At 43.9% G+C, this 23,194-nt stretch overlaps 1 protein-coding gene across 3 annotated transcripts in view; it reads left to right on the forward strand.

Moving 5' to 3' along the window:
* LOC139373104 (fibronectin type III domain-containing protein 3B-like) overlaps positions 1–23,194 on the forward strand; it is a 143,084-nt gene that overhangs the window by 48,683 nt on the left and 71,207 nt on the right. For all 3 annotated transcript variants that reach the window (XM_071113215.1, XM_071113214.1, XM_071113216.1), the window contains exons 6-9: positions 3,198–3,366; positions 6,497–6,639; positions 16,046–16,104; positions 18,361–18,506. In XM_071113215.1, coding sequence (XP_070969316.1) covers positions 3,198–3,366; positions 6,497–6,639; positions 16,046–16,104; positions 18,361–18,506 — 517 coding nt within the window. The remainder of the gene's footprint in view (positions 1–3,197; positions 3,367–6,496; positions 6,640–16,045; positions 16,105–18,360; positions 18,507–23,194) is intronic.

Consider the following 23,194-nt stretch of genomic DNA (forward strand, 5'->3'; position numbering starts at 1 on the left):
ATTATTTTCTTTAGGAATCTAGTGGAGTAAAAGTAAAAGTTGTCAGAAATATATATAGTAAAGTACAGAAACCCCCAAAACTACGTAAGTAGTACTTTAAAGTATTTTTACTTAAGTACTTTACACCACTGGAGCTATATACAGTGCCAGTCAAAAGTTTGAACATTCCTACTCATTCATTCATTTTATTTTATTTTTACTATTTTCTACATTGTAGAATAATGATATAACACATATGGAATCAGGTAGTAACCAAAAACGTGTTCAACAAATCAAAATATATGTTATATTTGAGATTCTTCAAAGTAGTCACCCTTTGCCTTGATAACAGCTTTGCACACTTTTGGCATTCTCTCAACCAGCTTCACTTGGAATGCTTTTCCAACAGTCTTGAAGGAGTTCCCACATATGCTGAGCACTTGTTGGCTACTTTTCCTTCAATCTGAGGTCCAACTCATCCCAAACCATCTCAATTGTGTTGAGGTTGGGTGATAGTGGAGGCCAGGTCATCTTATGCAGCACTCCATCACTCTCCTTCTTGGTCAAATAGCCCTTACACGGCCTGGAGGTGTGTTGGGTCATTGTCCTGTTGAAAAACAAATGATAGTCCCACTAAGCACAAACCAGATGGGATAGCGTATTGATGCAGAATGCTGTGGTAGCCATGCTGGTTAAGTGTGCCTTGACTTCTAAATAAATCACTAACATTGTCACCAGCAAAGCACGCCCACGCCATCACACTTCCTCCTCCATGCTTCACAGTGGGAACCACACATGCAGAGATCATCCATTCACCTACTCTGCGTCTCAGAAAGACACGGCGGTTGGAAACAAAAATCTCAAATTTGGACTCATCAGACCAAAGGACAGATTTCCACCGGTCTAATGTCTATTGCTTGTGTTTCTTGGCCCAATCAAGTCTCTTCTTATTATTTGTGTCCTTTAGTAGTGGTTTCTTTGCAGCAATTTGACCATGAAGGCCTGATTCACGCAGCCTCCTATCAACAGTGGATGCTGAGATGTGTTTGTTACTTGAACTCAGTGAAGCATTTATTTGGGCGGCAATTTCTGAGTCTGGTAACTCTAATGAACTTATCCTCTGCAGCAGATCTAAATTGGGTCTTCCTTTCCTGTGGCGGTCCTCATGAGAGCCAGTTTCATCATAGCGCTTGAAATTTTCCACATTGCCTGCCCTTCATGTCTTAAAGTAGTGATGGACTGTTGTTTCTCGTTGCTTATTTGAGCTGTTCTTGCCATAATTATAACTTGGTCTTTTACCAATCGGGCTATCTTCTGTATACCACCCCTACCTTGTCACAACACAACTGATTGTCTCAAATGCATTAAGAAGGAAAGAAATTCCACAAATGAACTTTTAACAAGGCACACCTATTAACCTGTAGTGACGCCCAGCCCATGAACGGGACCGTTATCATCATCTGACACTAATTAGCATAACTCAACGGACATAAATCTTCCTAGAAAATGTTCCTATTCATGAAAATCACAAGTGAAATATATTGGAACACAGCTTAGCCTTTTGTTAATCACCCTGTCATCTCAGATTTTCAAAATATGCTTTACAGCCAACGCTAGACAAGCATTTGTGTAAGTTTATCATAGCCTAGCATAGCATTATGCCTTGCTAGCAGCAGGCAAACTTGTCACGGAAATCAGAAAAGCAATCAAATTAAATAGTTTACCTTTGATGAACTTCGGATGTTTTCACTCACGAGACTCCCAGGTAGACAGCCAAAGTTCATTTTTTCCCAAAATATTATTTTTGTAGGCGAAATAGCTCCGTTTGTTCTTCACGTTTGGCTGAGAAATCGCCCGGAAATTGCGGTCACCACAACGCCGAAAAATATTCCAAATTAGCTCCATAATATCGACAGAAACATGTCAAACGCTGTTTAGAATCCATCCTCAAGGTGTTTTTCTAATATCTATTCGATAATATATCAGTCGGGACAATTCGTTTTTCACTCTGACCGATTGGAGTAATGGCTACCTCTGTATTTTACGCGAGAATCTCTCTCGGAGCCACCATGTGACCACTTACGCAATGTGGCTGCCTATGGCTATTCTTCAACAGAAATGCGTAAAACTATGTCACAATGCTGTAGACACCTTGGGGAATACGTAGAAAGCGTAAGCTCGTTGATGGTACATTCACAGCTGAATAGGGACTCATTGGAACACAGCGCTTTCAAAACCTGGGGCACTTCCGGATTGGATTTTTTTCTCAGGCTTTCGCCTGCAACATCAGTTCTGTTATACTCACAGACAATATCTTTACAGTTTTGGAAACGTTAGAGTGTTTTCTATCCAAAGCTGTCAAATATATGCATATTCTAGCATCTTTTCCTGACAAAATATCCCGTTTAAAACGGGAACGTTTTTTCCAAAAATGAAAATACTGCACCAAGAGATTAATTGAAATGCATTCCAGGTGACTACCTCATGCAGCTGGTTGAGATAATGCCAAGAGTGTGCAAAGCTGTCACCAAGGCAAAGGGTGGCTACTTTGAAGAATCTAACATCTAAAATATATTTTGATTTGTTGAACACTTTTTTGGTTACTACATGATTCCTATGTATCCCCCCTGCTTTGCCCTCAGAACTGACTCAATCCGTCAGGGCATGGACTCTACAAGGTGTCGAAAGCGTTCCACAGGGATGCTGGCCCATGTTGACTCTTAATGCTTCCCATAGTTGTGTCAAGTTGACTGGATGTCCTTTGAGTGGTGGACCATTCTTGATACACCACAGGAACCTATTGAGTGTGAAAAACCCAGCAGCACTGCAGTTCTTGACACACTCAAACCGGTGCGCCTGCCACCTACTACATAACCCGTTCGGAGGCGCTTATTTTGGCATGCCCATTCACCCTCTGAATGGCACACGCACACAATCCGTCTCAATTGTCTCAAGGCTTAAAAATCCTTCTTTAACCTGTCTCCTCCCCTTCATCTACACTGATTGTAACAAATGACATCAGTAAGGGATCACAGCTTTCACCTTGATTCACCCGGTCCGTCTATGTCTGTAGCAGGTGTCCTTAATGTTTTTGTCCACTCAGTGTATATAAATACACCTCAATTACATAGCTAACTCCCTCTTTCGTCTTTCCGGGCTCTCATTTTCCTCTCCCTCTCTCCCTCCCTCTTCACCCCCTCCATCTCTCCGTCTCCCAGAGATAATCCCAGTGTATGGCATGTCCAGCTACATTGGCAGAGAGGAGAGCTATAACAAGCCCCAGCCTAAGAAGATGAAGGAGCAGAGACAGCTGGAGCGACAGAACAGACTCAACTCTCCTCCCTCCTCCCTGTACAAGTCTCTGGGCTCCAGCCACAATGGATACAGGTCAGAGAATAGTCCTGGTGTTAGAGACCGGTTAAATTAGTCTGAGACGACAGATGCGCCACCTTCATTTGAGCAATCCGTTGTCGCAGAGAGTTTTCCTGCGTTAGCAAGAAATGCTAACTTGCCGTGTGTTCGTGGTTTAATAAGGCTTCTAAAGTTTGTCATTTTCACTTTAAAATGTCAGGCTTTATTTGCCCTAACGAAAAATGTGTCAACCGCTACAAAAATGTCCATTATTTATAATCCACATAATCATTCACATTTCCTGTTGCTGCAGGATTATCTTCCTGCTCTGAGAAACTGTAGGTACAGTAATATGTAAACACTAGATACAATACTAGTTAGAGACTAGTTACAATACTAGTTAGAGACTAGTTACAATACTAGTTAGAGATTAGTTACAATACTAGTTAGAACTTAGAGACTAGTTTCTTTCTCTACAAGTGTGAAAGGATTAGCCTTATAATTAGAGACAAGTTACAGACTAGTTATAGACTAGTTAGTAGTTTAGACTAGTTACTGGTTTTACTAGTGATCAACATGATCTACAAGTCTGAGATCTATAGCCATAATGCAGACAGGAGAGACACTATAGACAAGTTACAGACGTTGACCAGACATTGTTTTCATATAGAAGTTACAGACGTTGACCAGACATTGTTTTCCTATAGAAGTTACAGACGTTGACCAGACATTGTTTTCCTATAGAAGTTACAGACGTTGACCAGACATTGTTTTCCTATAGAAGTTACAGACGTTGACCAGACATTGTTTTCCTATAGAAGTTACAGACGTTGACCAGACATTGTTTTCCTATAGAAGTTACAGACGTTGACCAGACCAGACATTGTTTTCATATAGAAGTTACAGACGTTGACCAGGCATTGTTTTCCTATAGAAGTTACAGACGTTGACCAGACATTGTTTTCCTATAGAAGTTACAGACGTTGACCAGACATTGTTTTCCTATAGAAGTTACAGACGTTGACCAGACCAGACATTGTTTTCCTATAGAAGTTACAGACGTTGACCAGACATTGTTTTCCTATAGAAGTTACAGACGTTGACCAGACCAGACATTGTTTTCCTATAGAAGTTACAGACGTTGACCAGACATTGTTTTCCTATAGAAGTTACAGACGTTGACCAGACATTGTTTTCCTATAGAAGTTACAGACGTTGACCAGACCAGACATTGTTTTCCTATAGAAGTTACAGACGTTGACCAGACATTGTTTTCCTATAGAAGTTACAGACGTTGACCAGACATTGTTTTCCTATAGAAGTTACAGACGTTGACCAGACATTGTTTTCCTATAGAAGTTACAGACGTTGACCAGACATTGTTTTCCTATAGAAGTTACAGACGTTGACCAGACATTGTTTTCCTATAGAAGTTACAGACGTTGACCAGACATTGTTTTCCTATAGAAGTTACAGACGTTGACCAGACCAGACATTGTTTTCCTATAGAAGTTACAGACCAGGCATTGTTTTCATATAGAAGTTACAGACGTTGACCAGACCAGACATTGTTTTCCTATAGAAGTTACAGACGTTGACCAGACATTGTTTTCCTATAGAAGTTACAGACGTTGACCAGACATTGTTTTCCTATAGAAGTTACAGACGTTGACCAGACATTGTTTTCCTATAGAAGTTACAGACGTTGACCAGACATTGTTTTCCTATAGAAGTTACAGACGTTGACCAGACCAGACATTGTTTTCATATAGAAGTTACAGACGTTGACCAGGCATTGTTTTCCTATAGAAGTTACAGACGTTGACCAGACATTGTTTTCCTATAGAAGTTACAGACGTTGACCAGACATTGTTTTCCTATAGAAGTTACAGACGTTGACCAGACCAGACATTGTTTTCCTATAGAAGTTACAGACGTTGACCAGACATTGTTTTCCTATAGAAGTTACAGACGTTGACCAGACCAGACATTGTTTTCCTATAGAAGTTACAGACGTTGACCAGACATTGTTTTCCTATAGAAGTTACAGACGTTGACCAGACATTGTTTTCCTATAGAAGTTACAGACGTTGACCAGACCAGACATTGTTTTCCTATAGAAGTTACAGACGTTGACCAGACATTGTTTTCCTATAGAAGTTACAGACGTTGACCAGACATTGTTTTCCTATAGAAGTTACAGACGTTGACCAGACATTGTTTTCCTATAGAAGTTACAGACGTTGACCAGACATTGTTTTCCTATAGAAGTTACAGACGTTGACCAGACATTGTTTTCCTATAGAAGTTACAGACGTTGACCAGACATTGTTTTCCTATAGAAGTTACAGACGTTGACCAGACCAGACATTGTTTTCCTATAGAAGTTACAGACCAGGCATTGTTTTCATATAGAAGTTACAGACGTTGACCAGACCAGACATTGTTTTCCTATAGAAGTTACAGACGTTGACCAGACATTGTTTTCCTATAGAAGTTACAGACGTTGACCAGACCAGACATTGTTTTCCTATAGAAGTTACAGACCAGGCATTGTTTTCATATAGAAGTTACAGACGTTGACCAGACATTGTTTTCCTATAGAAGTTACAGACGTTGACCAGACATTGTTTTCCTATAGAAGTTACAGACGTTGACCAGACATTGTTTTCCTATAGAAGTTACAGACGTTGACCAGACATTGTTTTCCTATAGAAGTTACAGACGTTGACCAGACCAGACATTGTTTTCCTATAGAAGTTACAGACGTTGACCAGACATTGTTTTCCTATAGAAGTTACAGACGTTGACCAGACCAGACATTGTTTTCCTATAGAAGTTACAGACGTTGACCAGACATTGTTTTCCTATAGAAGTTACAGACGTTGACCAGACATTGTTTTCCTATAGAAGTTACAGACGTTGACCAGACATTGTTTTCCTATAGAGGTTACAGACGTTGACCAGACATTGTTTTCCTATAGAGGTTACAGACGTTGACCAGACATTGTTTTCCTATGGAAGGATGAGGTTGTCTAAAACACATGCAAACTATTTGACTCTGTTTTAAGAGCATGTGTTGGGTCTATTGTCATTGTAAAGTCTACTCAGATGCTTTCCATGCAGTTTTTGTCAATAAAGTTTGGTTGTATTTGATTGGTTACAGCGGGAAGAGCCACGTCCCTTCACTAGGGTCATTGGGGTCAATGGGCGGAGCTAACAGTCCAGGAGGGAAGAAGCCGGAACGACGACAACTACGGAGCAGCCCAAGGAGCAACGAGCCAGACACACACACACAATCACCGCAAGGTAAACACACACACACACACACGCAGGCACACACACACACACACACACACACACACACACACACACAGATAAGTGAATATTCATCAGATGTCTCTCTCTCTTTTATTCTCAATGAAAGAGAGAAAAAGATGAATGGTGTCTTACTGAGGAGGAGAGGTGGAGAGAGAGGGAGGGGGGAGAGAAGGGGTTGTCTAGGTAACCACATAGCTGAGGCTTTCCCGAGACCTATCGGTTTCTCCCTCTACAATACTGGCCTTGTCTGGGAGGGGGGGGGGGGGCAGGATAGGAGAGAGGAGAGGTAGTGAGGAGAGGAGTGGAGGTGAGGGGAGTAAGGGGGAGAGAGGGAAGAGGGGTGAGGTACAGTACATATCTGTTGAGTCCTGGTCTCCATGAAGGAACCCTTTGAGCTCCCTTTCAAACACACACATCTCTATCTCGCTGGCCTGTGTGCAGAGGTGGTGACAGACAGGCCTGCTGACAGACACCAGAGTTAATCCCAAAGAAGCAGGCCAAACCACCTCTCAGACCCCCATTTCAGCTTTGGACCAGCCTGGCTGTACAGTCCAGGGTCAGGGGAATGTTCCATTAAGGCCAGGTGTAAGGGGTGTTTGTTGGGCTGGGTGGTGACATCATGGAAAGAGAGAGAGCCTGATGAGCTTTGATCAACTCAGTATCTTCACACACACACACGTACAGTACATGTCAGTGTATGTCTAGGAGTATCTGTGTCTTTCTGATGGACTAGCGGGGTCTCAGTTCTGGACTGGAGATCAGGCTGACTCGGCTACAACACAGACACACACACACACACACACACACACACACACACACACCCCGTGACTGGGCTTCCTCTAAAACAATCAGAGCATGAGAGAGGGAGAAAGAGAGAGAGAGGGAGAAAAAGAGAAGAGTATGATAGAGGGAGAAAGAGAGGGAGAAAAAGAGAAGAGTATGATAGAGGGAGAAAGAGGGGGAGAAAAAGAGAAGAGTATGATAGAGGGAGAAAGAGGGGGAGAAAAAGAGAAGAGTATGATAGAGGGGGAGACAAAGAGAAGAGTATGATAGAGGGAGAAAGAGAGGGAGAAAAAGAGAAGAGTATGATAGAGGGAGAAAGAGAGGGAGAAAAAGAGAAGAGTATGATAGAGGGAGAAAGAGGGGGAGACAAAGAGAAGTGTATGATAGAGGGAGAAAGAGGGGGAGAAAAAGAGAAGAGTATGATAGAGGGGGAGACAAAGAGAAGAGTATGATAGAGGGAGAAAGAGAGGGAGAAAAAGAGAAGAGTATGATAGAGGGAGAAAGAGGGGGAGACAAAGAGAAGTGTATGATAGAGGGAGAAAGAGGGGGAGAAAAAGAGAAGAGTATGATAGAGGGAGAAAGAGAGGGAGAAAAAGAGAAGAGTATGATAGAGGGAGAAAGAGGGGGAGACAAAGAGAAGAGTATGATAGAGGGAGAAAGAGGGGGAGACAAAGAGAAGAGTATGATAGAGGGAGAAAGAGAGGGAGAAAAAGAGAAGAGTATGATAGAGGGAGAAAGAGAGGGAGAAAAAGAGAAGAGTATGATAGAGGGAGAAAGAGAGGGAGAAAAAGAGAAGAGTATGATAGAGGGAGAAAGAGAGGGAGAAAAAGAGAAGAGTATGATAGAGGGAGAAAGAGGGGGAGACAAAGAGAAGAGTATGATAGAGGGACAGGGGGATTAAAAGTGAGAACAGAGAATATGAGAGCGAATGAAAAGCTTGGAGGTAGACTGAGTGGAGAGAGAGATGGTAGAGAGAGTGGAGAGAGAGTGAGAGGGGGATGAGAGACTGAGTGGAGAGAGAGATGGTAGAGAGAGTGGAGAGAGAGTGAGAGGGGGATGAGAGACTGAGTGGAGAGAGATGGTAGAGAGAGTGGAGAGAGAGTGAGAGGGGGATGAGAGACTGAGTGGAGAGAAAGATGGTAGAGAGAGTGAGGGGGATGAGAGACTGGGTGGAGAGAAAGATGGTAGAGAGAGGGGGAGGAGACTGAGTGGAGAGAAAGATGGTAGAGAGAGAGAGGGGGATGAGAGACTGAGTGGAGAGAGAGATGGTAGAGAGAGTGAGAGGGGGATGAGAGACAAAGGGAGAGAGAGATGGTAGAGAGAGTGAGAGGGGGATGAGAGACAAAGGGAGAGAGAGATGGTAGAGAGAGTGAGAGGAGGATGAGAGACAAAGGGAGAGAGAGATGGTAGAGACAGTGAGAGGGGGATGAGAGACAAAGGGAGAGAGAGAGAACATTCCATCTGTCTAATCTACTGCTTTCAACCATGAGTATCTCTCTCACACACACACACACACACACACACACACACACACACACACACACACACACTGTCTGGAACACCAGACAGGGTTCACACTCACACACAAACACACCCACGCTGTAGACTTTGCTCTGTGCCCTCCTGGACGTGTGTTTGTGTGTCTATTGGCTAATGTACTATATTCCAGTAATGTGCTTGGCTACCAGTCAGTCAAGACAGTCAGTAAAGCCCACCGCTCGTCCTTAGAACTGAGCCGCTCTAAACACAATCAGATGTGCCGCTGTCCTCCATGATGGATCTACGTCAGCGGCGCAGTTTATCTGTAGAGAACAGTGATTTCAGGAAACTGATGTCCCATGGTGGATCAATGCCAGCGTTGCAGTTTCTCAGTAGAGCTTAGATTTCAACTGAAACAGATGTGCCTTTGTCCGCCATGTTGGTTCTACGTCATCATAACGGCATCACCTTTCTGTGATTCTAGTGGTGCTTTCAAGATGACGTCAGTAGTCTTCAGGTCAGAAAGTTGGAGCCCTAGAAAGATGTCCAAGTTCCCGACTTGGCATTCCGAGTTGGATGACCATTTACTCTGAGTTCACAGCTGTCTTGAATGTACTGAATTCCGAAGTTAGAGATTTCTGAGTTCCGAGTTGTTTTGAACGTGGCATCCTTTCTATGTAGAGAGCAGTGATTTTAGGAAAATGACGTGGCCAGTCCATGTTGGTTATACTGTAGAATGGCTACTTTGAGGAGAGGAGTGAAGGGGGAGGAAAGGAGAGAAAAGAAAATAGACGTCTCCTGACACGTTTAAAACAAAAGACTGATGTAAGATGATGTCATCCAGAGAGAGAGAGAGAGAGAGCTGTAAGTGCTCGTTTAGTTCATTAACACATCCGACCCCTGACCTTAGCATGACTCAGGCCTTTTAAAATAAACCACGCCGTTATAGTGACTCTCTGTAAGTGTGTACGCTCTCCCACCCTCCATGATTTTGCCTGTGTTCCTATGGTAATAGCCCCCCCCCCCCCCCCCCACCCAAATAAGGGCCTGCTTGCCTGCCTGTCTGTGTCAGCTGGTTCAAGGAGTACAAGTCCAGTCTGACTCAGTCTTGTTCTTACAAGTCTCTCTTACACACATCTGCACAATGTTGGCTAGTGCAGAGCCAGAGATGCATATCATATGCATCATTACCATCTGATTTACAGCTGAAGTCGGAAGTTTACGTACACCTTAGCCAAATACATTTAAACTCAGTTTTTCACAATTCCTGACATTTAATCCTAGTAAAACATTCCCTGTCTTAGGTCAGTTAGGATCACCACTTTATTTTAAGAACGTGAAATGTCAGAATGATAGTAGAGAGAATGATTTATTTCAGATTTTATTTCTTTCATCACATTCCCAGTGGGTCAGAAGTTTACATACACTCAATTACCATTTGGTAGCATTGCCATTCAATTGTTTAACTTACGTCAAACGTTTCAGGTAGCCTTCCACAAGCTTCCCACAATAAGTTGGGTGAATTTTGGCCGATTCCTCCTGACAGAGATGGTGTAACTGAGTCAGGTTTGTAGGCCTCGCACATGATTTTTCAGTTCTGCCCACACATTTTCTACAGGATTGAGGTCAGGGCTTTGTGAGGGCCACTCCAATACCTTGACTTTGTTGTCCTTAAGCCATTTTTCCACAACTTTGGAAGTATGCTTGGGGTCATTGTCCATTTGGAAGACCCATTTGCGACCAAGCTTTAACTTCCTGACTGATGTCTTGAGATGTTGCTTCAATATATCCACATAATTTTCTTTCCTCATGATGCCATCTATTTCGTGAAGTGCACCAGTCCCTCCTGCAGCAAAGCACCCCCACAACGTGATGCAGCCACCCCCGTGCTTCATGGTTGGGATGGTGTTCTTTGGCTTGCAAGCCTCCTCCTTTTTCCTCCAAACATAACGATGGTCATTATGGCCAAACAGTTCTATTTTTGTTCCATCAGACCAGAGGACATTTCTCCAAAAAGTACGATCTTTGTCCCCATGTGCATTTGCAAACTGTAGTCTGGCTTTTTTATTATGCTTTTGGAGCAGTGGCTTCATCCTTGCTGAGCAGCCTTTCAGGTTATGTCGATATAGACCCGTTTCACTGTGGATATAGATACTTTTGTACCTGTTTCCTCCAGCATCTTCACAAGGTCCTTTGCTGTTGTTCTGGGATTGATTTGCACTTTTCGCACCAAAATACGTTCATCTCTAGGAGACAGAACGCGTCTCCTTCCTGAGCGGGATGACAAATATATTTTCTGAGGTCTTGGCTGATTTCTTTGGATTTTCCCATGATGTCAAGCAAAGAGGCAGTAAGTTGGAAGGTAGGCCTTGAAATACCTCCACAGGTACACCTCCAACTAACTCAAATGATGTCCATTAGACTATCAGAAGCTTCTAAAGCCATGACATAATTTTTTGGAATTTTCCAAGCTGTTTAAAGGCACAGTCAACTTAGTGTATGTAAACTTCTGACCCACTGTAATTGTGAGACAGTGAATTATAAGTGAAATAATCTGTCTGTAAACAATTGTTGGAAAAATGACTTGTGTCATGCACAAAGTAGATGTCCTAACCGACTTGCCAAAACTATAGTTGGTTAACAAGAAATGTGTGGAGTGGTTGAAAAACGAGTTTTAAAGTCTCCAACCTAAGTGTATGTATATTTACAACTTCAACTGTAGATGAATTGATGATTTTAAGAACAGTGATATTAACACATTTCCTTTTGGTCGGCTGGGTTGAAACTGTACTTCTACCATCTCAGAGTTCCCAACGCTTCAGCCAACACACACACACACACACACACACACACTGTTGCCTACCAGGAAGAGCGGAAGAATTCCTGTGTCTTTTGGCACCTCACACACCTCCTCTATGAAGGTATGGCTGGACACACACACACTAATCTTGTCTGTATAGCATTGTCTCTGTCCATGAGAACTAAACTGTCACCATGACTACAAACCTTCTCAGACAGGTCTCAACGTGTGTGTGTGTGTGTGTGTGTGTGTGTGTGTGTGTGTGTGTGTGTGTGTGTGTGTGTGTGTGTGTGTGTGTGTGTGTGTGTGTGTGTGTGTGTGTGTGTGTGTGTGTGTGTGTGTGTGTGTGTGTGTGTGCGTGGTAACAATTAGGGTTATGGTTAGGGTTATGGGTTAGAGAAAATAGGATTTTGAATGGAAATTTTGATGTCCACAAGGATACAAAAATGTGTGTGTGTGTATTAAGGAGGCCAGCTGTTGAGCAGATGGAATGCTCACTATGCATAGATGAAAACGCGGTGGAACTCACCCTGCAGGCTTCTTTTTCTATCGCTCTGTTTCTCTCTCTCATTCTCCCTTTGTTCTCTTTCTCTTATATCTCTCTCACCCTCTATCTCTACAGTGCCCCCTTCAAAAAGAAAATCTACTTTTGCATATTTTTGATAGTGAATAATATCAGATCTTCAATCAAAACCTAGTTGGGAACCTGAGTGAACAAATACATACGTATTTCATTTATTTCATAAACAAATTTATGCAAAAATGTATGCTTGACCATTGTTGTGAGGTTCTTACTGTGGAATGCAGTGCTTGGTTTTCGCCAGGCATAATGGGAATCCCATGTCATCCAAAACGTTCTGCAGGAGAATTCTACAGGAGAATGTCAGGTCATCCGCCTGTAAGCTGAAGCTAATGACCCGCAGCTGGGTCATGCAGCAAGACAATGATCCAAAACACACAATCAAGTCTACATGAAAATGTCTAACAAGCTAAACATTTGAAGTTTTGGAATGGACCAGTCAAAGTCCAGACCTAATGATCCCAATCGAGATGTTGTGGCAGGACTTGAAACGAGCAGTTTAAGCAGTTCTGCATGTAAGAGTGGGACACAATTCCTCCACGGCGACATGAGAGACAACTACAGGAAGGGTTTGGTTGCAGTCATCGCTGCTGAAGGTGGTACAACCACTTATTGAGTGTGAGGGGGAAATTACTTTTTCACACGGGGGAATTGGTCGATGCATAACTTTCTTAATTAAATAAATGAAATAAGTAATTTTTTTGTTATTAGTAAACTCAGGTCCCCTTAATCCAATATTAGGTTTTGGATGAAGATCTGATACCATTCAGTGTCAACAATATGCTAAAATCCGAATGGGGGCAAATAGCTTTTCATGGCTCTGTGCCTCTCTTTCTTTGTCTCTGTATCTCCCTCTCTCCTCCGTTCCTTCAATTCATTGTTTCTAGTTTCTAAAAGTATATTTTTTACATAATCTTAAATAAGCATGACCCATTCAGCAATTTTGAACCAGGGACAGATATAGCCCTTGGTTCACTCCAGACCTGACTGCCCTTGACCAGAACAAAAACATCCTGTGGCGTACAGCATTAGCATCGGATAGCCCCCGCGATATGCAACTTTCAGGGAAGTTAAGAACCAATATACACAGGCAGTTAGGAAAGCAAAGGCTAGCTTTTTCAAACAGAAATTTGTATCCTGTAGTACTAACTCAAAAAAGTTCTGGGACACTGTAAAAAGTCCATGGAGAATAAGAGCACCTCCTCCCAGCTGCCCACTGCACTGAGGTTAGGAAACACTGTCACCACCGATAAATCCACTATAATTGAGAATTTAAAAAAGCATTTTTCTACGGCTGGCCATGCTTTCCACCTGGCTACCCTACCCCGTTCAACAACCCTGCACCCCCCACAACAACCCTGCACCCCCCACAACAACTTGCCCAAACCTCCCCCATTTCTCCTTCACCCAAATCCAGATAGCTGATGTTCTGAAAGAGTTGCAAAATCTGGACCCCTACAAATCAGCTGGGCTCCTGACGAGCTTCAATGCCATACAACTCTCCTTCTGTGGCCTCCAACTGCTCTTAAATGCTAGTAAGACTAAATGCATGCTCTTCAACCGATCGCTGCACACACCTGCCCGCCCGTCCAGCATCACTACTCTGGACGGCTCTGACTTAGAATACTTGGACAACTACAAATACCTAGGTGTCTGGCCAGACTGTAAACTCTCCTTCCAGACTCACATTAAGCATCTCCAATCCAAAACTAAATCTAGAATTGGCTTCCTATTTTGCAACAAAGCATCCTTCACTCATGCTGCCAAACATACCCTCGTAAAACTGACTATCCCACCGATCCTTGACTTTGGCGATGTGATTTACAAATTAGCCTCCAACACTCTACTCAACAAATTGGATGCAGTCTATCACAGTGCCATCTGTTTTGTCACCAAAGCCCCATATACTACCCACCACTGTGACCTGTATGCTCTCATCGGCTGGCCCTTGCTTCATATTTGTCGCCAAACCCACTGGATCCAGGTCATCTAGAAGTCTGCTAGGTAAAGCCCCGCCTTATCTCAGCTCACTGGTCACCATAGCAGCACCCGCCCGTAGCACGCGCTCCAGCAGGTATATCTCACTGATCACCCCCAAAGCCAATTCCTACTTTGGCCGCCTTACCTTGCAGTTCTCTGCTGCCAATGACTGGAACAAGTTGCAAAAATCACTGAAGTTGGAGACTCATATCTCCCTCACTAACTTTAAGCATCAGCTGTCAGAGCAGCTCACAGATCATTGCAACTGTACATAGCCCATCTGTAAATAGCCCATCCAAACTACCTCATCCCCATATTGTTATTATTATTTTTTTAATCCTTTGCACCCCAGTATCTCTACCTGCACATTCATCTTCTGCACATCTTTCACTCCAGTATTTAATTGCTAAATTGTAATTAATTCGCCACTACGGCCTATTTATTGCCTTACTTCCCTAATCTTACCTCATTTGCACACAATGTACATGTTTTTTTTTTCTATTGTGTTACTGACTGTACATTTGTTTATCTCTGTGTTGATGTTTGTGTCACACTGCTTTGCTTTATCTTGGCCAGGTCACAGTTGTAAATGAGAACTTGTTCTCAACTGGCCTACCTGGTTGAATAAAGGTGAAATAAATAAAAAATAAAAATACACCCAGACACACTTAGATATATTCACCGTCTGACAAGCCCCTCCCTCTGCATCTGCTGCGCCTGCTGATGATGTCACAGAACTGGAACACCGTGATTGTGTAATCACCCTACACCCATTTTAGTCATTTAGCAGACACTCTTATCCAGAGCATATCTGTGCATTCATCTTAAGATAGCTAGGTGGGACAACCACACGTCATGATCATAAGTACAGTTTCCCTCAAAGTATCTATCAGCAAAATCAGCGCTAGTGGGGAAAACCAAAGGGCCTTTATTTTATTCTAGTGGTGGTTGGGCAAAGAGACCAGAGGGGGAGGAATGGAGGGCTTGGGTTGGGATGAAGGGTTTTAGCAGAGCCTGAAGGTAGGGAGGGCCAGTTCCCCTTGCTGCTCAGTAGGCCAGGACCAGGGTCTTGAAGAGGACCCCTCACAAACCCTGTACTCCTCCTCTCTGCTTTCCTCACTTCTCTCTCCATCCTGATAAACATCCCTTCTTCTCTTCTCCTCCTCCGCTCGTCTTCTGTGTTCTAATCTCTCTCTCTCTTTCTCTCTCTCTCTCTGAAACACAAACCATTTCTGGGTAATTTAGTAAACTCTGCCCTGATGGAGAAAGCAGCTCTGCTCCTGTCTGAAGCGTCTCTGGTATAGGGATTACACACACACACTACACACTACACACACACACACACACACACTACACACACACACTACACACAAAACTTCCATTGCACGCACAAACACACGCACGCACGCACGCACACACACACACCAGCGCTAACCCCGACCCACTCCTAAATCACCCGTAGACATGCTCTGCCACTGTGTGTGTGTGTGTGTGTGTGTGTGTGTGTGTGTGTGTGTGTGTGTGTGTGTGTGTGTGTGTGTGTGTGTGTGTGTGTGTGTGTGTGTGTGTGTGTGTGTGTGTGTGTGAGAGACTGGAACCGGCCCACTGTTTTATGAGCAGCCAACAGAACAGAGGGCAGACCTAGGCAGTAATCTAGGTTGGGGTCTGTACATACTGTACGTACTGTATATGACACAGCTCAGCCTGCCCTCTGGTGGTGGTGCAGAAACACACTAGTTGGTGGTAATGTTGTGTCTGTCCTCTTTCCTCAGATCACGACTCGGAGGCAAAGAGAGTTCAGGAAGTGCTCTCCGCCATCGACAAACCACAGGTCAGTCACACACATACACACACGCACGCAGACACACACACACTCACTCACACACACACTTGCAGACAAAGACATCTGTACCTAAAGGTGTCTTCCTCACAGAGCAGTATGTCCTTTGGAGCCCAGAACACCTGCAGTCCCCAACCTGACCACACAGGGGCAGTATTGTACCACCTCATCACACAGAACTAGGGCTACAATGCTACCGGTAATTTACCAAAGTTACCGGAATCTTCAGTAATTTTGGTAATTAACAGAAAATCTATGGCAATCAATCGAAACTTTGGTCATTTATACTTGAAAAACGTTTTTTATTCTTCATATATAGTATTAATTTGTTACATCTGTGTCCATATTGTCCATGAGTTCAAGAGAAAGAGCCTAATTAATGAACAAAAAGGATCTAATCAACAATAAAGTTGATTATAGTTAAATAAAGTCAACTAAGTACAATATACAATGGTGTGTGTGTAATCAGTAATCAGTAGTGTAAGTCAGTGTTTTGCATGCATGAATGTGATAATGCAGGGTGTTAAAAGGTGCCAAAGCAAACAACCAAAAGGCCACCAAGATACACAACAAAATCTGTAAAGGTGTCTGCATGGAGAGAGTCTCTTCCATGAATGTGGAAGAGGTCTATTTATCCTGGGACACACCTGGCCCAGGTGTTTCCCATGTAGCTGACGACCCTCCCAACTCCGCCCACCGGCATCCTAATAAGGAAACAAGAACAAAGAGAGAATACGGCAGACAGTGTGGGAGGGTCGTCACAATATTTAGGATAATGTTTCACACCTTTGTCATTCTATTTTTTTATTTTAAAATCTTATTGAATTATTTCATATATTTTACTTGTGATAAGGCCACACAGAGGGGCAGAGGTACCCAAAAGGAGCACTAGATGTCTTGTGATAGATTATATCCAATCCAGTAATCCATAAACGTTTCCAGTACTATACCCTCCCTTTGCAACCCTACACAGGACTCTACAAGACCCTACAATGGATCTTCTGAACAGTATTGATAACGAACACACTAGAAGTATGAGAGAGAGAGCGAGACTGTCAGTTGTCTTCTAGAGGCTTCTAGAGGGAGAGGTCATATGAGACAGTCTTCAGTGTGTGTCTCTGGGATGTGGTTTGTCCCCAGGGCAGATTGGGTATTCAGTGGATATGGTTTGTCCCCAGGGCAGATTGGGTATTCAGTGGATATGGTTTGTCCCCAGGGCAGATTGGGTATTCAGTGGATATGGTTTGTCCCCAGGGCAGATTGGGTATTCAGGGGTTGTGGTTTGTCTCCAGGGCAGATTTGGTATTCAGTGGATGTGGTTTGTCCCCAGGGCAGATTGGGTATTCAGTGGATGTGGTTTGTCCCCAGGGCAGATTGGGTATTCCGTGGATGTGGTTTGTCCCAAGGGCAGATTGGGTATTCAGTGGATGTGGTTTGTCCCCAGGGCAGATTGGGTATTCAGTGGATGTGGTTTGTCCCCAGGGCAGATTGGGTATTCAGTGGATGTGGTTTGTCCCAAGGGCAGATTGGGTATTCTGTCGATGTGGTTTGTCCCCAGAGCAGATTGGGTATTCAGTCGATGTGGTTTGTCCCCAGGGCAGATTGGGTATTCAGTCGATGTGGTTTGTCCCCAGGGCAGATTGGGTATTCAGTCGATGTGGTTTGTCCCCAGGGCAGATTGGGTATTCAGTCGATGTGGTTTGTCCCCAGGGCAGATTGGGTATTCAGGCGATGTGGTTTGTCCCCAGGGCAGATTGGGTATTCAGTCGATGTGGTTTGTCCCCAGGGCAGATTGGGTATTCAGTCGATGTGGTGTCTGGATGAATGACACCCGGTGTTAAATCACTCCGCTGTGTGTCTTTCCCCGTTGCTGGCGGTTTGGGTAAATGTTTCGGTGTGTGTGTGTGTGTGTGTGTGTGTGTGTGTAGAGACATTGGTTGATGGGGTGATTGTTTCAGTTCCAGGGTGTGTGTGTGTGTGTGTGTGTAGAGACATTGGTTGGTTGATGGGGTGATTGTTTCAGTTCCAGGGTGTGTGTGTGTGTGTGTAGAGACAGTTGTTGATGGGGTGATTGTTTCAGTGCCAGGGTGTGTGTGTGTGTGTGTGTGTGTAGAGACAGTGTTTGATGGGGTGATTGTTTCAGTGCCATGGTGTGGGTAAATGTTTCTTCTACTCAGACTGTCATTTCACCGATAAACTGATAGGAACTTTGTGTGTGTGTTATCTAACGTGTGTGTGGTGTTCCAGGTGTCCAACGTGCACGCGCGGGGTGCTAGGTTGTCCTGGGCTCCCCCGGTCGGGCTGGTGAACCGGTTCAGCAACAGCCAGTCTCTCACCTACGAGGTCTCTCTGTCCGACAAGGGACGGGACGGCAAATACAGACTTATATACAGGTAGAAAACACCTATATCTGATCCTGACTAGCAGGTAGAACACACCTATCTCTGATCCTGACTAACAGGTAGAACACACCTATCTCTGATCCCGACTAGCAGGTAAAACACACCTATCTCTGATCCCGACTAGCAGGTAAAACACACCTATCCCTGATCCTGACTAGCAGGTAAAACACACCTATCTCTGATCCTGACTAGCAGGTAAAACACACCTATCTCTGATCCTGACTAGCAGGTAAAACACACCTATCCCTGATCCTGACTAGCAGGTAAAACACACCTATCTCTGATCCCGACTAGCAGGTAAAACACACCTATCTCTGATCCTGACTAGCAGGTAAAACACACCTATCCCTGATCCTGACTAGCAGGTAAAACACACCTATCTCTGATCCTGACTAGCAGGTAAAACACACCTATCTCTGATCCTGACTAGCAGGTAAAACACACCTATCCCTGATCCTGACTAGCAGGTAAAACACACCTATCTCTGATCCTGACTAGCAGGTAAAACACACCTATCTCTGATCCTGACTAGCAGGTAAAACACACCTATCTCTGATCCTGACTAGCAGGTAAAACACACCTATCCCTGATCCTGACTAGCAGGTAAAACACACCTATCTCTGATCCTGACTAGCAGGTAAAACACACCTATCTCTGATCCTGACTAGCAGGTAAAACACACCTATCTCTGATCCTGACTAGCAGGTAAAACACACCTATCTCTGATCCTGACTAGCAGGTAAAACACACCTATCTCTGATCCTGACTAGCAGGTAAAACACACCTATCTCTGATCCTGACTAGCAGGTAAAACACACCTATCTCTGATCCTGACTATCAGGTAAAACACACCTATCTCTGATCCTGACTAGCAGGTAAAACACACCTATCTCTGATCCCGACTAGCAGGTAAAACACACCTATCTCTGATCCTGACTAGCAGGTAAAACACACCTATCTCTGATCCTGACTAGCAGGTAAAACACACCTATCCCTGATCCTGACTAGCAGGTAAAACACACCTATCTCTGATCCTGACTAGCAGGTAAAACACACCTATCTCTGATCCTGACTAGCAGGTAAAACACACCTATCCCTGATCCTGACTAGCAGGTAAAACACACCTATCTCTGATCCTGACTAGCAGGTAAAACACACCTATCTCTGATCCTGACTAGCAGGTAAAACACACCTATCTCTGATCCTGACTAGCAGGTAAAACACACCTATCTCTGATCCTGACTAGCAGGTAAAACACACCTATCTCTGATCCTGACTAGCAGGTAAAACACACCTATCTCTGATCCTGACTAGCAGGTAAAACACACCTATCTCTGATCCTGACTAGCAGGTAAAACACACCTATCTCTGATCCTGACTAGCAGGTAAAACACACCTATCTCTGATCCTGACTAGCAGGTAAAACACACCTATCCCTGATCCTGACTAGCAGGTAAAACACACCTATCTCTGATCCTGACTAGCAGGTAAAACACACCTATCTCTGATCCTGACTAGCAGGTAAAACACACCTATCTGATCCTGACTAGCAGGTAAAACACACCTATCTCTGATCCTGACTAGCAGGTAAAACACACCTATCTCTGATCCTGACTAGCAGGTAAAACACACCTATCTCTGATCCTGACTAGCAGGTAAAACACACCTATCTCTGATCCTGACTAGCAGGTAAAACACACCTATCTCTGATCCTGACTAGCAGGTAAAACACACCTATCTCTGATCCTGACTAGCAGGTAAAACACACCTATCTCTGATCCTGACTAGCAGGTAAAACACACCTACTAGCAGGTAAAACACACCTATCTCTGATCCTGACTAGCAGGTAAAAGACACCTATCCCTGATCCTGACTAGCAGGTAAAACACACCTATCTCTGATCCTGACTAGCAGGTAAAACACACCTATCTCTGATCCTGACTAGCAGGTAAAACACACCTATCCCTGATCCTGACTAGCAGGTAAAACACACCTATCTCTGATCCTGACTAGCAGGTAAAACACACCTATCTCTGATCCTGACTAGCAGGTGAAACACACCTAACCCTGATCCTGACTAGCAGGTAAAACAAACCTATCCCTGATCCTGACTAGCAGGTAAAACACACCTATCTCTGATCCTGACTAGCAGGTACAACACACCTATCTCTGATCCTGACTAGCAGGTACAACACACCTATCTCTGATCCTGACTAGCAGGTACAACACACCTATCTCTGATCCCGACTAGCAGGTACAACACACCTATCTCTGATCCCGACTAGCAGGTAAAACACACCTATCTCTGATCCCGACTAGCAGGTAAAACACACCTATCTCTGATCCCGACTAGCAGGTAAAACACACCTATCTCTGAACCCGACTAGCAGGTAAAACACACCTATCTCTGATCCCGACTAGCAGGTAAAACACACCTATCTCTGATCCCGACTAGCAGGTAAAACACACCTATCTCTGATCCTGACTAGCAGGTAAAACACACCTATCTCTGATCCTGACTAGCAAGTAAAACACACCTATCTCTGATCCTGACTAGCAGGTAAAACACACCTATCTGATCCTGACTAGCAGGTAAAACACACCTATCTCTGATCCTGACTAGCAGGTAAAACACACCTATCTCTGATCCTGACTAGCAGGTAAAACACACCTATCTCTGATCCTGACTAGCAGGTAAAACACACCTATCTCTGATCCTGACTAGCAGGTAAAACACACCTATCTCTGATCCTGACTAGCAGGTAAAACACACCTACTAGCAGGTAAAACACACCTATCTCTGATCCTGACTAGCAGGTAAAACACACCTATCTCTGATCCTGACTAGCAGGTAAAACACACCTATCTCTGATCCTGACTAGCAGGTAAAACACACCTATCTCTGATCCTGACTAGCAGGTAAAACACACCTATCTCTGATCCTGACTAGCAGGTAAAACACACCTATCTCTGATCCTGACTAGCAGGTAAAACACACCTATCTCTGATCCTGACTAGCAGGTAAAACACACCTATCTCTGATCCTGACTAGCAGGTAAAACACACCTATCTCTGATCCTGACTAGCAGGTAAAACACACCTATCCCTGATCCTGACTAGCAGGTAAAACACACCTATCTCTGATCCTGACTAGCAGGTAAAACACACCTATCTCTGATCCTGACTAGCAGGTAAAACACACCTTTCCCTGATCCTGACTAGCAGGTAAAACACACCTATCTCTGATCCTGACTAGCAGGTAAAACACACCTATCTCTTATCCTGACTAGCAGGTAAAACACACCTATCTCTGATCCTGACTAGCAGGTAAAACACACCTATCCCTGATCCTGACTAGCAGGTAAAACACACCTATCTCTGATCCTGACTAGCAGGTAAAACACACCTATCTCTGATCCTGACTAGCAGGTACAACACACCTATCTCTGATCCTGACTAGCAGGTAAAACACACCTATCTCTGATCCTGACTAGCAGGTAAAACACACCTATCTCTGATCCTGACTAGCAGGTAAAACACACCTATCTCTGATCCTGACTAGCAGGTAAAACACACCTATCTCTGATCCTGACTAGCAGGTAAAACACACCTATCTCTGATCCTGACTAGCAGGTAAAACACACCTATCTCTGATCCTGACTAGCAGGTAAAACACACCTATCTCTGATCCTGACTAGCAGGTAAAACACACCTATCTCTGATCCTGACTAGCAGGTAAAACACACCTATCTCTGATCCTGACTAGCAGGTAAAACACACCTATCTCTGATCCTGACTAGCAGGTAAAACACACCTATCTCTGATCCTGACTAGCAGGTAAAACACACCGATCTCTGATCCTGACTAGCAGGTAAAACACACCTATCTCTGATCCTGACTAGCAGGTAAAACACACCTATCTCTGATCCCGACTAGCAGGTAAAACACACCTATCTCTGATCCCGACTAGCAGGTAAAACACACCTATCTCTGATCCCGACTAGCAGGTAAAACACACCTATCTCTGATCCCGACTAGCAGGTAAAACACACCTATCTCTGATCCTGACTAGCAGGTAAAACACACCTATCTCTGATCCTGACTAGCAGGTAAAACACACCTATCCCTGATCCTGACTAGCAGGTAAAACACACCTATCTCTGATCCTGACTAGCAGGTAAAACACACCTATCTGATCCTGACTAGCAGGTAAAACACACCTATCTCTGATCCTGACTAGCAGGTAAAACACACCTACTAGCAGGTAAAACACACCTATCTCTGATCCTGACTAGCAGGTAAAACACACCTATCTGATCCTGACTAGCAGGTAAAACACACCTATCTCTGATCCTGACTAGCAGGTAAAACACACCTATCTCTGATCCTGACTAGCAGGTAAAACACACCTATCTCTGATCCTGACTAGCAGGTAAAACACACCTATCTCTGATCCTGACTAGCAGGTAAAACACACCTATCTCTGATCCTGACTAGCAGGTAAAACACACCTACTAGCAGGTAAAACACACCTATCTCTGATCCTGACTAGCAGGTAAAACACACCTATCTGATCCTGACTAGCAGGTAAAACACACCTATCTCTGATCCTGACTAGCAGGTAAAACACACCTATCTCTGATCCTGACTAGCAGGTAAAACACACCTACTAGCAGGTA

Source organism: Oncorhynchus clarkii, chromosome 18 (genome assembly GCF_045791955.1).
Source record: "Oncorhynchus clarkii lewisi isolate Uvic-CL-2024 chromosome 18, UVic_Ocla_1.0, whole genome shotgun sequence".
Lineage (NCBI taxonomy): Eukaryota > Metazoa > Chordata > Actinopteri > Salmoniformes > Salmonidae > Oncorhynchus > Oncorhynchus clarkii.